This window comes from Calonectris borealis, chromosome Z (genome assembly GCF_964195595.1).
Source record: "Calonectris borealis chromosome Z, bCalBor7.hap1.2, whole genome shotgun sequence".
NCBI classification, from domain to species: domain Eukaryota; kingdom Metazoa; phylum Chordata; class Aves; order Procellariiformes; family Procellariidae; genus Calonectris; species Calonectris borealis.
The window spans coordinates 30,912,856-30,930,544 of NC_134352.1; the positions used below are offsets into that span (position 1 = coordinate 30,912,856).

At 44.3% G+C, this 17,689-nt stretch overlaps 1 protein-coding gene across 1 annotated transcript in view; it reads left to right on the top strand.

The window, feature by feature from the left end:
- Positions 1 to 17,689, top strand: part of LOC142075264 (neuronal acetylcholine receptor subunit alpha-7-like) — a 56,574-nt gene that overhangs the window by 22,673 nt on the left and 16,212 nt on the right. Inside the window, exons 3-8 of the mRNA XM_075136384.1 lie at positions 6,353 to 6,397; positions 8,124 to 8,233; positions 10,681 to 10,760; positions 13,341 to 13,508; positions 15,514 to 15,708; positions 16,994 to 17,080. Of these exons, the coding sequence (XP_074992485.1) occupies positions 6,353 to 6,397; positions 8,124 to 8,233; positions 10,681 to 10,760; positions 13,341 to 13,508; positions 15,514 to 15,708; positions 16,994 to 17,080 (685 nt within the window). The remainder of the gene's footprint in view (positions 1 to 6,352; positions 6,398 to 8,123; positions 8,234 to 10,680; positions 10,761 to 13,340; positions 13,509 to 15,513; positions 15,709 to 16,993; positions 17,081 to 17,689) is intronic.

Genomic DNA, 17,689 nt, shown 5'->3' on the forward strand with positions numbered 1-17,689 from the left:
CAGTGGTGGAAAGAAAGTCATCCTTTGGAGAAGCACTCAGCTGCTTGAAATGGAAAACATTTTCTACATCTCTTTCCAAGAAAGGCAGCAGGGTCCCCAGAAATCAGAGACTTCTCCTGGCCATATCTCAGGGGAGATCATCACAGGGGACTGTAGAAGCTGGCCTGGGGCAGGGGCACCGCAAATGGCCAAGTTTCTAAAGCCACCAGTGGCAATAAAGCAGTTAAACCAAAGCTGTTTGAGGTGGCCTTGAACCTAGTCTTTCTTAGTTTCTCAGTGTTTGGAAGGTTAGTATTTTAACACTGTGTTCTCTGGGTGTGACTCCTGAGAGACAGTGACTTCAGCTCCTCAGTAAAATCCTTTCCCCCCATTTTCCATTCCTGATCGCAGGCTTTAAGAGCTCACTTGAGTTCTGGAACAGGCCTATGACCCCTTACTTTGCTGTGATGTCACAGCAATGTGCAAATTCAGGAAGAAAAAGCAAAGGCAGCCTTGCAGACAGCCTGAGTGTGAGTCTCTGATAAGTACTCAGAGTTGGCCTATTTGGGACCTTTCTCAACCCTCCTTCCACTGCTTTATTTGTGATTTCAAATGCTGAAAAAGGCAATGAATAGTGAACAGTTTGGAATAAGGATTCGTGTCTAGTCTTGTTTATTGAAACACCTGCAACTGTGCACAAAACACACAAAGGGCTTTTTCAGGGTGAGAATATCCACCCTGGAGAATATACAAACCATCTACATGCTATGGGTGGATAGGTTGGGATTTTAATGGAGGACTGACTGTTTTTGGATATGACATAACATCCTTTCCCCCAGGAACCAAGCATGTACGTCAGTTCATCCAAGCAGTCAGAGAGCATCGCTGTGCTGGAAAGCCACGTGAGGCCCCCTGACACAGCTCCTGGGGCTTCCATGAGAAGTATCTGTGAAACAGTGGTACAAAGCTGGTGGCTTCACTCTCCCCAGGACCCCGTAGCAGTGTGGGGACAGGGATGCCCTGGAATTTGTAGGTCTTTGTTGAAAGGCTTGAGGTCAAACAGTCTCAAAACCAGTGCTGGAGTCCACAACGTGACACACTTCACAGTCCTAATCCTTAGGCACTGCTGAGAAGCTGCATCTTGGAAAAATAAAATTAGTTTCCTAAGGCAGGTACCACCCACAGCTCCGGGCTGCAGTTGAAGGTCATGTCACATGTGCAGGGCAAGAACAAGTCTGCCTTTTTTCACCACAGCAGCAGTGTAAACTGGAAAATGTAAAGCACAAATCTGTAGGCTTGGCAGATTCTCAGTCACCAGTTGTGTGAATGAGTGGGAGAGATGCCTCCTCTGATGGCCTGGCTGGCAGCAGAAAATAGCATTTCTTCCCTTGTTCCTTCCTCCCACTCTTGCCTTTGGGGAATGCACAGATTCAGTACTTCCTGCAGTGGCTTTTGCATCTGGGCCTTTGCATTTAACATCTGTAGCAAAGCAACTGGTTGGTCTCTGTTGTACGGGCAGCCAAGGCCTTCAGAAGGAACACCTTTCACAGACTTTGTTGGCCATGCATTATGTTTCCTGAGGGACATGGCTGGCATCCCTGCATTTGCAGGCTGTTCTCACACAGACCCTATTTGAACATCGTGCCTCTCCCAGGGTTCTCTTAAACTCTCCACTCTCTTCACAAGTGATTGCTCCTGACTCTAGGGCTTTGCAAGGGGAGGAGTGTGATCTGACAGTGGCCAGACCCTCCAATATGTGAAGCTCCTGCTTCAAAAGCAAGTATGCAAAGGGCCGCTGTAAGCAGCAGATAGGGGAGCAATGATACTTTCCCCAGAATGCTCTTTGGGTAGGAGAACAGTATGGATGGTTAGAGGCAGTGGGACCAGACAGCCTCATGCTGCTACCCAGTGCAAAGACCAAAGGCAGATTGCACTGCCTGCCCACAGTGAAGGGACACATGCCTCTCCAAGACAGGAGAGAGACCAAGAAAGGCATGACCTGAAGCAGAAGCCAGTGGCAACAGATGGGAATGTGGCTCAACCTTAACTGAAAAACACTTATGAGAAATCACCTCCAACCATTCATAGGAGAAAAGGCCCAAGCAACAAAATGAGAAAAGCAGGAGGGCATGGGTGTTCAGCTATGAGCTCTTAACTATATCCTCCTTCGCTTGACAACACTGGTCTGGCTGCATCTCCATCCTGATGGGCAAAGAAATGCTTAGCAGGCGTCAGTGGATGTTTATTCATTCTTTGTTATTCCAGTGTATTTTTGTATCTCTCCCCAGCCTTTCACCTTGATGCTGGGCCATCCCTCTGATTCCCATCTTCCTCCTGAGGGTGCTTTGTTAAAGGTATTGAGATGAAGTATTTAAACACCAGGTATCTCTTCAAAGTTGATGTTACCATGCCAACATTTATTCCAACTTTTTAATGAGATCCCTGAAATATAAAGGCTGTCCAGTGATGCTTACTGAATGTTGCCAAGGCAATCCAGGTTTTCCTCAAACTGTCTGGTTTTGTGAGGACTTCAACCATACAATGCATTTAAGCTGAGTTTTAATTAATCAGCTGAAGGTTGTGGGCAGATGGGTGTTCAGCAATGGAAAGAACTGCCTGCTGCAGTAGTAGACTGAGCGTACAAGCATTTGAAAGCCTCATCAATTCCTTTTGATAGTCTTGATCAAGAGCCTGTGCAGAGATCAATGCCTCTGCTAACAAAACTTTCCAAGTCTCCATGTCAATGCTTCCATGTCTCTTGACCATATCCCTCCTTGTATTCAGCCACAAAAACAGTGTTAAAAAAAAAAAAAAAAGAAATCAATTAACCAAAGTAGCCACCTGTGGCCTTTGGTGACCTCTGAGAGTTACGTGCTCAATTTGGGACTTTTCTGATCGGTGCCTTGCAATTAATCAATGGCTGATTCAACTCCCAATTCTGTGGCTCTGTGAAAGGGAAAGGATCAATGATACCTGTCAGTCACCTCTTAATAAATGCCTTGCTACAGACATGATATGTTACCATATGACATTGCTACTGAACCAGGAAGGGTTTTGGGTTTTTTGTCTATGTGCTATGACCCAGGTAATGATGTGGCTGAGGGCAGTTACATTTTATCTAGATGTTGGCCTGGTGCAAACATCTGGTGGTGCAAAAGGCAGGCAGACCTACATACATTGTAAGCTTTGGATTGAGAGCAGGGAAAAGAAAACCAAACTAAAATATTCACGTCACAGCATGGGCGCCAGAACAAACCAAACTAACTGTCACTCTCAATGGGTCAAAGGTGGCTGTACCAATAAGCAGATATCCAGGGCAAAGGATTAACTGGGGTCAGGCTGGAGATAGAAAGGGGAGAAAGTGACCCAGATAAAGACAGGAAGGATTTAGAGGACAACTGTTGCACTAGTTACTGTCCACAGCATTAGCTTTTCTAGCATTTTTGAATACCAGAAGCAAACTGATTTGTCTGAGCTGACATTTGCAGCCACAGGGAACTGCCAGAGGAGTGCTGGAAAAGCATCTCTGGGGGCTAGTCATCTCCAGCCTCACCTGGGATCTTAGGAGCCGAAGTGTACCCAAGATAATAAATTTAATGCTACCTGAAATATATGGCCGATGAATTGCTTGGAGTCAAAGCTGATTACCAAGGTCATTAGCATATGACTTTGAACAAGGAGCTCGCAGAGGTTTGACAGGGGAGCAGGTAAGGCAACAGACTGTTTTGTCAAATACAGAAGTCAGCCCTACATTGTTTTCCTTTGCAGACATGGAGTTTGTCAAGTATAAACTTACTATGTCAGGTAAAAGGGAGTTTCCTTCTAAATCCAGAGCCACACATGAAAGCCTCCTGACAGGAGGCATCTCCACATGCAGGAAACCCATAGGCCTCCCAAAATTACATTGTACTTTTAATGCATCCCCCTGCTCCCAAGTAGCCAACAAAAAGAGGAAGGCCCCCTCCTCCCCTTCCCTATAGGGTGTAATGTAGATGGGGAAAAGCCTTCATTTTGCACAGGAGAGGAATTGCCTAACTGTTGCAACCCATCTTTTCAGTCATGGTGTTCAGGCTTCTTTAGCAGTATGCAGAAAGACTTTGTAAGGAAGATGTGTGCAGCCTACAAGTATAAAGCAATTATTGATTGGCTAGCAACACAAAATATTGCTAGGCTTCAATGAGCAACTCACACGAACATCATGCTCATCATCTCTAGAAGACACTTGAGGAGTCATTGGTGGCACCTGTCTCCCCCAGAAATTAGTTCTCTGAGGAGAAAAGGTAAAGAGTGTAATTTTTAATAGTTTCCGAGAGGTGGCTCCCGAGGTTTGGAGGCGACGGCAATGCTGAGTACGGATGCCAGATTAGATTCACGATCAATAATTTTATCATACCATAAAACAGTGTTACACAGTGCAGCAAAATGATAACCTTGACCCAGCTCTGAGTGGTGATAAACAGCAAAACAAGGAATATATACTGCAGGTAAGGTATTACATGACTCAACACTGACAGCCCGCCCAACAACTTTGAGACCCAATAAATCAACATTGGGACCTGCGACTCTTAAACCAATATAATGAATACCTGTAACAAAATTTGCCTGAACACGCTTTGGTCAGATCTGTTGTTATCTCAACCCTTCGAGCCCCACGTTGGGTGCCAAAAAAGGACTACTGTGGTTTAACACAGCAGGCAGCCAAATACCACATAGCCACTCGCTGTGGGATGGGGGAGAGAATCGGAGGAAAAAAAAAAGTAAAATTCGTGGATTGAGGTAAAGACAGTTTAATAGAACAGAAAAGGAAGGGAAAATAATAATAACAACAACAACAACAACAACAACTACAACAATAATAATAAAAATAAAATAATAATAAAAATAATGATGATGATGATGATGATGATGATGATGATGTTGATGAAGAATAGAATATAGAAAATGAGTGATGCACAGTGCAATTGCTCACTACCCGCCAACCGATGCCCAGCCCATCCCCAAGCAGCAATCACCCCTCCCCCACCAGCCCCCAGTTTATGTACTGAGCATGATGTCATATGGTATAGAACACCTTGTTGGCCATTTGGGTTAGCTGTCCTGACTACGCTCCCTCCCAGCTTTTTGTACACCTGGCAAAGCATGGGAAGATGAAAAGTCCTTGACTAGAATAAACACTACTTAGCAACAACTAAAACATCAGTGTGTTATCAACATTATTCTCATACTAAATCCAAAACACAGCACTATACCAACTACCAGGAAGAAAATTAACTTTATCCAAGCTGAAACCAGGACAATTGGACAGGCCTGCCCCCAGCTACAGCATCAAAACCAAGCTTCAGGACACACTTCAGTCAAAGCTGGAGTGGTCTCTAGAGAGGTAAGGGTTGAACACAGGTGATGCTCTGAGGGAGAAGAAGCACCTTCCCGTGGTGTGGAGGCAGCTGGGCATACAGTGAGCCAGCCCCACTGAGTACCTCAATCTCAGCTCCTGGGAAGTGCCAGGCACACCTGCAGTCGTATTTGGAGCTGTGCCAGGCAGGGGTGTGGATCTGGGTATCATCTGCACCACAGTAACTATTCAGCCCTGCTTCTTGATCCCTGCTGTGGCAGTAGCACCGCAGGGTCCTGCACCTGCAGGCTAACTGCAACAAGCTGGGCATCCTGCGGCTTCCCAAAGCACTTGGAGACCAGCTGGGCAAGGGCTTGTTTGTTTCTATTGAGTCAGAGCTGCTTCCCTGTGGCCTCTGCATGCATGTGTCTGAACCTATAGACTCCTGCTCTGTGCAGGCACTGCGAGAGCTCCCTCTCAGGCAGCATTTGTGTCCTTTTGCCATGTGCTAGTTTTTGCCCAAGGCCAGCCCTTCCTTCCCTTTCAGCCTGAGCTAAGCTACGTAATGCCGACACTCCAAAGGAACAGCACTTCCAGCACCGTTTCACCATTGTTTTGCAGTGGCAGCAAATACAACATAAAATCTCTCCAACTACTGCATGCTGTGTGGTACTGGAAATCATCTTGTTTTGACCAACTATCTAGAAGAAAAAACTTGTGCTTTTGGTAAGCAGTCTGATTGTCCCCAGCAAAATAAGAACAATTATCTATTATTTTCACTTCTGTTGTTGATCAGTTATGATAAATTCAGGAGGTCTGTACGTTTAAAAGATAGAAAAGGGCCATTATTGTCTGGGCCATATAATGAAATTCAGTGGTTTTGCACTGAGCTCACAATGCACTCCATAAAGTTTGCGTTTATTTACCCCAAGAGTCTGGGTTTCTAAAAGAAACAGAAACTGTAACACCTGTAAACAAACTGTACTTTGGTCTCATGCCTTTTTCTTTTGTCTTCCCTTTCCTTCCCTCTTTTGTTCAAAGGATGAGAAGAATCAGGTGTTGATCACAAACGCTTGGCTGCAGATGGTGAGTAACGTGTGTCAATAAAAAAAAACCTTTCTAATAGCAAACTACTGAATGTGATTTCTTGGCTGAAAAGCAAGATTGCTGTCTTTAAACTTGTCTATAATGTGAAACAAGCAGGCATTTTGTGTCCTTTGAAATTTCTCTAGTGCTCCTTTTAGCCTTGAAAATGAAATGCAGGAGACTACATTAATCCTTTGGGCAGACCTGTTGGCCTTTGGAGGGTGAGACTACCTACGTTGTTAGGCCAGTGGATGTAGGGACCTAGTAACAAAGAGCCCAAAGTTATGGTCACACTGTAGCAGTAGGAACCACTCTTCAAGGGGCTCAAGGCCCTCTCCAAGGCCAGTGACGGGAACTTATGAAGAGCCAGTAAGACCCGGGCACCCTGCACTCATCACTTCTGGGCAAATCCCCACCTCTGTCTGAAACGGGGAGCCAGGAGTGCCCCTGTGGAGGGCAGGGTATGAAGATGCCCAACACTTGCCCCCAAACACAAAAGCAATGCAGCCATGCTGGACCATGTGAAGACTGCTTGAGCTGGGTGGTAGGATGGCCAGGGGTGGCAAGGAGCCCCATGCTGCATTGCTGCTGACAGTGCCCAGGTGCATCAGTGGGAACATTGCCTTCCTTTGTGCTTTACAAACCTCATCCATAAATGTTCTGCCTCCCTCTTCTGCAACCTGCTCCAGCTAAGGAGTGACCTACACCGGTCATGCAGGATAAGCAAAACTGATCTTCACTGAGGGCTTTGGGGGAGGGAGTTTCCTGTCAGGTGTGCTGCTGGCCGCATATGGCAAGAGATACGGTCTTTTCTTATGGTGCGTAAAGCAATGTCCTTAATGGCTTGCGCTCAGTAAAGATGCACCTCTGAAGGGAAAAGCCTGTGAAAGACTTGAATGATTGAACTAATTCTGCTTTGACTTTAGCAGCCAAACACTATCTCATGTTAATGGGTGCAACTGAACAGGCTATTTCTTCCTCAGCTACCTGCTGGGATTTGCAGCAGAAATGAGTTGTTTTCTAATGCAAAAACTAATCCAGACCAACCTACAGGACTACAGGATTGTTAGGACAGAGCCTGTGGGCATTCTGTCCCTTGCAGAGGTGTTCTTCAGTTATAGCACTGATAACTGTTTTCCTTGCAGCCGTCCCGTAGAGCCTTGCTGTAAGTCACAAGGTTCAGCACAAAAGCTGTGCCTTCACCTTTCTTGAATTAACTGTTTGTGTCGGGGTGGAGGAGGGGGAATCAGAAATAACCCCTTGGGATATAAAGTTCACTTGCCTACCTTTCATAGCAAGGTGGTTATTAAAAGAGTCACCCAACCTTTGTAACAGATTAAATTATTTCCACCAAAGGGGAACTCTCAGACCATGATCCATATACCACTGATGATACCCAAGGCATTCAAACCACCTCAGCTCAGAACCAGCGCACCTTATGGAGGTGCCTACTGCCAGTGTTTGTGCCAGCCCACCAGAAAAGGTTTGGGATGCCTGGCTTCAGGCCACAAGGTGGAGGGGTTAGACAATAAATTAGAATACAGCTCACAACATTCAGTCATCACACTGTGGATTCCTCAGCATATATGTCAACCTTTCTTAAAAATTAAAGCTGAGCATTAAACTATTATCATACTACTGCTATTGTTACTGTTCCCATAATATTGCAGACAACTTAGAAGACTTTCACCAGCTCATATAATCTGATGTATGTATTTGCCAACAGTCCTGGGTTGATGTTTACTTGTCTTGGGATCAGTATGAATACCCAGGGGTGCAGAACTTGCGATTTCCAGCCGACCAGATTTGGGTACCAGACATTCTTCTGTATAACAGGTAAGCAAGATGCGCAATGGCCGATGGCAGCCTAGAACTAGAGCATTAGGTGCTGGAAATCAGCCATGCTTCACTGATATTCTGGGGCTTTTGCCATCTGGGGATTTGGCTCTTATTCTTGATACAGTAACAATAAAAACAAACAAGTGCCAGCTAATAGATTTTTCTAATAGCCAAACTAAGTCTTCCTTGCTGTAGTTCTGCAGATGTCTTCTTTATGTTTTCCCAGTGAACGTGGAGAGAAAACAATCCATATACTCCTGATATGAGCCATGATTAACATGGCTCTCCTGGAAAATTATTATCATGTCTCTGCCGTAGTGTTCCTGCCTGAACTAAACAGATGTATTTTCTTCTCACTTTCCTCATCACTCTCATTTTATAAATCTCTCCATCATTCTTCTTCCCCTCTGAACACTCTCTAATCTGTTTTTCCTCCTCCAAAGCTGAATCCAGCTCTCTAGCCAGCACTTCTGCAGTGTTGAATGGAGTGGAAGCTCTCTGGACAGATGTTTCCTTAATGCTTTCCAGGAGGAGGGGATTTTGGTTTTGCTCTGACTAATATCTTAGTTTTGGACTTATTTTTTGATCTATCACAAGCCCCGGGTGTTGTACTTCAGCCTTGCTGTCTTATGAGATTTTCACTGACCTGTCTTTCTCTGACAGTTTTAAGGGTAGTACTTTCTAATAATCCAGACTGAATTTCATTCTGTTGGTTTCCCCAGTTCACCAAGACCCATTCTCCATTCCAAGTTCTCACAAGATATCCAAAGGAGGCTTGGAGTTACCTGGATTGTTTAAGTGTTCTTCGTTTCTTCAGCTTTACTCCTCACAGTCTCTTTATTCTTTTTTAGTCTCTAAAAAGGAGGCATATAGCCTGGTCCATATTACTGTAGTTTGTTTATAAGAACATGATGTAGCAAAGGCTTTCTGAAGTTCAGATATATCACCTACCTCCTCTTACTCAGTCAGTAAGAAAATTAGATTGATTTGATGCAGTTGGCTCTTGACAAATCTGTGTCAGCTATTTTCACCACATTATCTTTGAAGTTAGGCTGATGTGTCTATAATTTCACCTTTAAAAAAAAAAATCAAAATTCTCTTTGATCCTCCCTAATTCACTGAGCCCTTCCCTGTTCTCCACGAGCTCTCACAGGTAATTGTTAATGCTTCAGAGGGTATTTCGGCCAGTCCCTTCACTTCTCAAGCATAAATTTCATCAGCCCTGCCAAATGGGATCTGTCTTATCTACGTGTCTTTATTCTGTTCCTCCCCTATTCTGCCCTGGACTCCTGCCACTGTGCAAGAATTAATTGTCGTGAGGCACAGTTTGTGAAGAGTGAAGCACAGAGAGTGCAGGGTATTGCAGCTCTCCTCACCCTATTGTTTCCTTTCCTTCCATAGCAAGTAATGGATCTATCTGATCCTTCATCTTTTCCTTGTTTCCTTGCATTTATGAAAACCTTTCTTGCTGCCTTTTATGTCTTTTGATAGTTATGACTCATTCTGCATTTAGCCTTTTCATTTTTATGCCCTTTATTTTGTGCTGGGGACAATACTGAGGACCGGGGACTCAGACATGAATAAAGAGCAGATCACAGGAGGGACAGAAGGTCTGAATTTTCCACATCTGGTTGCGAGATAAGGTGTGTAAGATGGTGTAGTCATGCAACATAGACCTGCACATAGCCATGACAAGCAAAGCTCTACAACATCAGCCAGGGGAATCCTCCGTAGTAAATCTCTTCCCAAGAGATCCTCTGGAGAAAGCCCCCAGGCCTGCTCCCTTGAAGAATTCTTGTCCTTGCCTGGCTCATTACTCCCTTATTTTTCTCAGAATCGCTGGAATCCTAAAGAAATTCTCTTTTCTTGGTCCTTTTCACCTGGTTTCTGCTCTTAGAGTCTATCTCCTCCTACAAGCCCCAAATTTAAAACAACTTCTCCCCAGTGCTTTCCTCCATTGCTTGAAGCAAACCCTTGGCCCCTCTGAATCCTAAAAGACTGCAGAATTGTTGCCTCAGGCAACTCTTACAACAGATATCTGGGTAACAGATAACTTGATTTACGCTGTAAGCTGCGTGATTGTGACAGCAGCCCCAGAAAATCCTCGTCCTCTCAACTGTCCAGTCTTTGGGTACAGCCACTGTGACACTTTTGCTCCTTTCACTTCTGCCTTTGCTTTGAGACATCCAACAGCTCTGCTTCTCACTTCTTTGAGTACATTGCAGCATGCAATCATCATGCCTGGGTGCACACCAACAGTGTCTGTGAGAAGCCAAGATACTGATCAAGAGTGAACTCTTCATCCAACCGTAGGATCTCAATTCAGACATTCTGTGCATTAAATTCAGCCAAAAGATTATTTTTATGTTGAGAGTTACTACATCTTAACTAAATCAGCTTGCTTTTTCTTTATTTTGTTTTGTTTTGTTTATACTGTGTTATAGTGCGGATGAAAGATTTGATGCAACATTTCACACAAATGTGCTGGTGAATTACTCTGGATCCTGCCAATATATTCCTCCAGGTAGGACCCAGAGAGCATTTATTTGCTTTAAGTCAATGATGTGTAGCTTTCAATAACTACAAGAAGTTTTCCTTCATGAGTGAAACCAAGGTGTTTAGAAGCAATCTGTGGAAATTTTGCAAGCTGTGTAATTATGGGACAAACCCACTGAAATAATTTAGGTCCATTATTAGTGGTGTATTTCCACTTCACAAATCAATAAATCACTCACCTGAGCAAGTTTGCTTAGAACATTCAGAGGCCCAGCTGAGCTGTCACCTAAAGCAAGATGGTGTGCACCCTTACATCACGTCTCATGTGCAATCCAATTAGCTCTTTCTTAAGAGTGGAGAGGCGTGTGACCACAGGAAACCCCAAGAGCAGCACCCCCTCTGCAGTGAAGTTCTTCCTGCCAGGCTGAGGCTAAAACTCTGGGTGATAAGACAAACTGAGACTGTCTCAGCCTGCTTTCCAACTGTATTACCAATTCAGTGCCTGTAGGGCCAGCAGCCAGGACCTACCAGCAAATACAAAGGCTACCTTCACAGTCACTTACTGTGGTGGACAAGAAATGCCCAAACTTTGTGTGATAGCTGCTGGCAGACTGGCCCCAAGTATGTCCACAGGGCCCACCAAGGAACAAGTGGGTCTTCCTTGATGGCTGGTCCTCTGTTGATCCCTACTCCTCAAAACCCTTAAAGCATCCCTGTGGTTTCATTGGGACAGACCCATGGGTAAGGTTGCTTTCTAGGGAGCAACATGAGACAGAAATAAAATTGGCATGTACCAGAGCAGAGCCTTCTCCATCCCTCCAGGTAGGGAGGTGATGCAAAGAGTGCCTATATGAGCAGATCTGGTGTCCTGCTCATCTCTTGGTGAGCTACAAACTCCATGGTGAAGAATTGGTTACTTAAGAACCCAAGGAAAGAGTAAAGAGATAAAAAGTAGTAACAGAAATCTGCTGTGTAAAGCACAGGAAATCCTTTTTTACAGGGATTTAACTGCTGCCAAACTACTTCGCAAAATTTTAGAAGGAAAAAGTTGATCATCAGCCTACTGACTGGCAACAAGGGCTCTCAGAGGCAGCTAGATTAATCAAGACACTGGAAAACATGGAAGAGTGGAAAGGATGGTGATTCCAATGCTTCATGAAAGTTTTATTTCCCATGACTCTGAGAGCAGCCTGTACTCACTGCTGTTCTCCATTAGAGAAACAAGATAGGTGGAGGAGTAGAGAGAAAGAAGAAGGGGACAACTGTCTGCTGTTAAGGAAAGGAGCAGAGCCAAGATTCAGGAAAAACTGGGAGAAAAGCCTCCATGTACCCCATCCAAAAATGGCCATGACGGTGGGAGTCAGACCTCCCAGAACGTAAAGAGATAAATGAAGGGAACCCACCCACCCCAGAGCAGCAGTGTTTGTGCAGGGACATGGTCTTGCACACGTGGTTATGCCGCAGGCTTTGCAGCAGTGCCCTCAGGCTTTGCAGCAGCAGACAAAGACATAATCAAGGGTCTCTGTTTTGAGGATTTTATCTTCAAAAGGCATGGCTCAAGTACTTACTGCAAAACATCAAACTCTGCTCAGTTAACTGACTCAGAGCTGGGATTCACATTAGCTGCTGTTTTAGGGAGCACACAGAAACAATTACTGGAAACAGGTAGGCTAAGTGCAGTGTTGGAGATAATTTTCCAATGAAGCAGAAGCTGCCTCTATTTCACACAGCACCTCTGAGCTGGCCAGCACGCGGTAAACTGGTGAGGTAAGGTGAAGGCTGCAAAGCCACAGGTCCACAGGGGTGAGGGTTTGTAGGGATGACCTCTGTGCTTTGCCACCAGCTGCCAGTGATGCAGGCTGCGTAGATCATCTTCCCTACTTTCCAAGCCCTCCATGCTGCTGGACGACTGGGGAAGTCCCACAGACACAGCTGTGGCCCCAGGAAGAAAGTTTGGAGCATCCATTAGTTTTTTTGTTCCTCTCTCAGCTGAATAACAAAGAAAAGAATTAATTAGAATGCAACAATATACAAGTATTAATCTCCTAAACTGCTTAAAATGCCACATGAAATAATGATAGTGGACTAAATACATCCAGAGTAAAATTCAAGGCCCAGGTTGACATACAGAAGATAAAGGCCAGCACCGAGCAAGGTTTAGCATAACAAGGTATTTTCAGGGGACTGTGTGTCTAACGCAGGGCCTGACAAGGAACTCCTTTCAACAAGCTTGTCACAATACTTCCAGCCACAGTGCGTGGACATCTATGTACTCTACGCTCCTGTCAGGCCCTGCAGCACTGTCTGTGATCTGCCAGGGCCAGCCAGCACTAGAAGAGAGGCTGGGCTGCTCCTGGGTGGCCAGAGTGCCCTGGGCAACCTACCTCAGGGATGCAGTGAAAGACAGAGGGATCTTCCCTGGTGCCCCAGGAAGGGAGGTTATTCCACTCATGGCAGCATCTTCCACCTGCGCTACTTGTTTGGTTACCCTGTGACTACATCACACAGACTTTTGGAGAAGAAAGGTGCTCACAATCAATCGGACAGATAAGGGTTGAGATGAACTGCACCCTACACATGCTTGATTCTGACTGATTTCTATCCACAGGCATTTTGAAGAGCACATGTTACATTGATGTCCGCTGGTTCCCCTTTGATGTGCAGAAGTGTGATTTGAAGTTTGGCTCCTGGACTCACAGTGGCTGGTTGATTGACCTGCAGATGCTCGAGGCTGATATTTCCAACTACATCTCAAATGGAGAATGGGATTTAGTGGGTAAATCAGTTGGCCTAAAAATTTTCAATCCCACTGGGACATGAAATACAGATATTAAAAGTTTCTATGTAAGAGGCAGCAAAAAAAAAAAAAAATCACAGATCAGAGACAACCTTTCAGCTGCATTCATTGAACCGTGTCTGAAAACTCTGTGTTCTGAAGCAATTGCCTGCAACTGAGTATGTAAATGAAACCTGCTGGTCCTGATGCATCTGAGCAGTTTGTCAGTACTAAACTTGGATGTGTCGTGTAGGAACACTACTGTCACATCTACTCTAACATGTCAACCAAAAATTGATTGGTGTAAAAAACACTATTTCAGCAAAACTGGAATGAGCTTTTAGAGAGATAAATCTCCCTCACCCAAAAAAACACCGAAGTGTCTATCAGTTCATAATAACTGCAAATAACTGCAGTTACTACTCCCTTCTGTGCTTTGGAAGATACCTGTGTTTTTAAAAGAGGAATCTATGCCCAGAACTACTTATTTGGAGTGAGCTACTAGTAAGTTGTTTTGAATCCATTTATGTAGGTGTAAGTCAGAAGCAATACTATCGAAATTGATAGAGCTAGACCACTCTAAGGAGAGCTTGCAGAATGGGCATTTCATCTTCTAGTCTGGATATGCAGAAAAAGAAATAACTGTCACTGGCCAACTGCGTGCAGTAGTTTTACCATTCAGGGCATCTGAGAAATAATATAATAAGAAACATAATCGGTATTCAGTTTCATGAGAAGCTGAAGGACTCTGTGGGGAAGTCCTCCTAAAATCAGAGGAAGTCTTCCTCATTTCAGAGCACTCCTGACTTTCCAGTGCTCCTTTATAGTAGTTATTTCCGTCCAATAGATTAAGAGACTGGCCTGGGGGTTATCTGCCTCCAGCCTGACCAGGGGTGGACAAAACAGGCCCTTATCTAGCTCATACAGCAAAAGCATTAAGTAACACCTCATGCAAGCCATATCCTCATGGCCATATCCTTTATGGAGACTTTGCCACACTCCTGCCAAAATGTACACATTGACCCATCTTCTGTCATGTGCACAGAAACAAAAAAGAAGTGAGCTATGATGGCATGAAAGATACAAGGTGCTGAGTTCTTCCAGCTCCCCTGACATTTCCTGTGTTGCTGCAGTCCCTGCCACGCAGCATCTCAGACAGTTTACTGCAGCTAGGTCACCATGGCCAAACCTGCTGTACAGCTATATTGGACAACTATGTCTCTTAGCCTTTAGATATGACAGACTTTAAGCTTAACTTGACACCTCTTTTGAAAAGTAAGCCATCTCCTGTTTGTTTTTCCTGACAAAACAAAGCAAATGTGTGTAAGAGAATGACAGAAAAATAAGAACTGGTGGCACTTGTCATACAGAAAATCTGCTGCATGGGCTAGTGAACATGACATCAACTGTTTGTCACCATTCCCTGGATGCAGGAAGGCAGAATGCACGTTTTACTAGTTAATCTTTGGCCATTGCTTGCAAACCTTTCGTTGTTGAGGTTGGGATGCTCAGAACTGTTTTGGTCTGGCTCAGATGAGCTTTCTTGGCTAAGCCAGTTTCTAATGATTCAGAAGGCATGAAGATAAACTGCAGAAAACACAGAAGGCAGACTAAGAAAAGCAGACAACTTGCACTGTTGCCTCAGACGTTACTGAAGACACTGACACACTGAGAGTTACCTTGGCTCATTTAACCCTGTAGATGTATTTCAGCTTTCAAAAAATATTGAACTGAGGCATGTTGTCCTTTGTCCCCTTTAATCTATTCATCCATGTGTGCATCATTGGCCACAAGTGTTAGAAAATATCTTTTGCCTGGCAACTGGTTTGGGGGTGTCTTTTCGCTCTTACAAATTGCCACAGGACACTTTGGAGCACTCTTCAATGCACAATGTGTGGTGGAGATGCCACACATTGGCTCATAAACCATCAGTTCTTGGCCCATTCCAAGGGGTTACCTGGGAGTCCCGCACCTCTCCCCATTGCTCTGATCTCCCTCTCTATAGGTGTCCCAGGAAGGAGGAATGAGTTGTACTATGAATGCTGTAAAGAACCATACCCAGATGTGACCTACACCATCACCATGCGCCGACGCACCCTCTACTATGGCTTGAACCTACTCATTCCCTGTGTTCTCATATCTGGCTTGGCACTGCTTGTTTTCCTTTTGCCAGCTGATTCAGGGGAGAAGATTTCTTTAGGTAAGTGCTAAAGAATTCAATTCTTTCATAAGCACTTCCTATAAAATGGAAAATAAATACCTCATGGTGCTTGATAAATAAAGATTTCCCTGGAGGAGCAATAGAAGCACTTGTTTGGTTGCAGAAACTAGGGTAACAGCTTTCTGTATAGCATTCACACATCCTGTGCTAAACACTTCTAAAATCTTTTGGATTTTACCCTGGTTTGAGGCAGAACTTGTCGCTGGCACAGGCAGCAGTGATAGTACTCTGTCGTCCTTGTTGTTCTGTTCTTTAGTACGTCTTGATGCATTTCACAGCTGATTAACTCTGTTTTTCAGATAGGACATACTAAGACACAGAGAGTGAAAGGTTGTGAGCAGCAGCAGCTGGGCATTGGATTTTCACCTTCCAAGTTCAGCTCCCAAAACACCGAGCCATGAGTCCCCCATGGATGTAAAGCAGTGACAGCCAAGGAAGGGCTAAATGAGATTTACTGTTGTGTGTGACGATGAAGACAGGAGGGGTGCTTCCAAGAAAGACAGGGCAGAGCTGGAAATATACAAGACTGGCCCAGGCGAGACCCTAAGAGTTAATTGTGCACAATTCCGATCAGGACAGAGACCTTTAAATCATATGAAGTGCCCTCAGTGTTAATAGAACAATCAGGCATCTGAGCATCCCCTTTTAAAAGAAGTAAAACACAGGCTATGAGGGGTTCGATTGCTTCTATGAAAGCTGGGATGGAGACAAGGAAAAGAATTATTTGAGCTGAAGTACAGTGTTGACACAAAAATAGGAGACAGTGTTCATGCATTGACCTCGTGATTTCTCGGCGTCAGGGCAGTTGCAGGTTTAGCAACAGTCTTTCCAGATAGAATAAACAAAGAGCTACTTTTAAAACAGGCTGCAGCTCTTTGGAGGGTGTTATGTAATATGCAATAGCCAAAACCTAGACTCACATCTGTGCAAGTCTCTCCTAGCCCTTAATAACCATCTGGGCTTTGTTTGCACTATGTTTTGGAAAAGCAATGTTCTGCAAGCTTCATTTCACTTTTGAGGAAAGATTTCTCCATTACTTTAAGAGGAGGGTATGGGTGTAATTGAGAAAAGTGAAAAGACAGCAGATAAAGTTGCATCCAAAAATGCTCTCACTTTGTAAAAGTTCTCATCTGCACTGACAGACATGAAGTTATGGGCTTGGCTTAGTTGTAGATCAGGACAAGGTTATAGTTAACAGGACATCAGAGGAGCAGCTGCAGAGTTCATGTTCCTTATCTTTACCCTCCATGTTCACTCCCTGCAGGTATCACTGTCCTGCTTTCCCTGACTGTATTCATGCTGCTTGTGGCTGAGATCATGCCTGCAACTTCTGACTCAGTTCCACTAATAGGTAAGTTGATTTTCTCTGCTCTGTACACAATGTATAATGCTTCTCAAGAGTTGTTCGAAGTCTATTTGAGGACTGACTCTTTGTTACTATAGTTTTGCATTTCAGCAATGTCAGGAGTAAATCTCTGTCTGGGATTTGTACCAAGAAAAGCTATGAATAGTTATGTATTATTAGAGATTTTGATGCTGTAGTAACAGATACATTTCTGCTTATCACAGCATAGCTATGTGAATATCACATATCAGGAGAGGGTTGAGGGGCAGTGGTGTTGAGAAACACTGTTGGATCAAGTCCCCCTTCTCCAGGTGAATATTGGCTCAGCTATTAGGATCTCTCACATCTTTTCACCCTTTTTGGATCACAAAGTCGAGGAGATGATAAGGGAGTCTCTTCTCAGGAATATGCCTCGTTGACAGCATGTATTGTTGCAAGTTTTTTCCTAATGCCCAAATAATTAGAGCGTATCAAATGTATTAGAAACACACCTCTTGAAGTTGTCATGTAGGTCAAACACAGTCTGTTTCTTTCATCTGTTCATTAGACAAATTTTATGTTGTGAAACACTGTAAAAGAATAATCTTTGCATATGGATGCTTTGTAACACCCTGA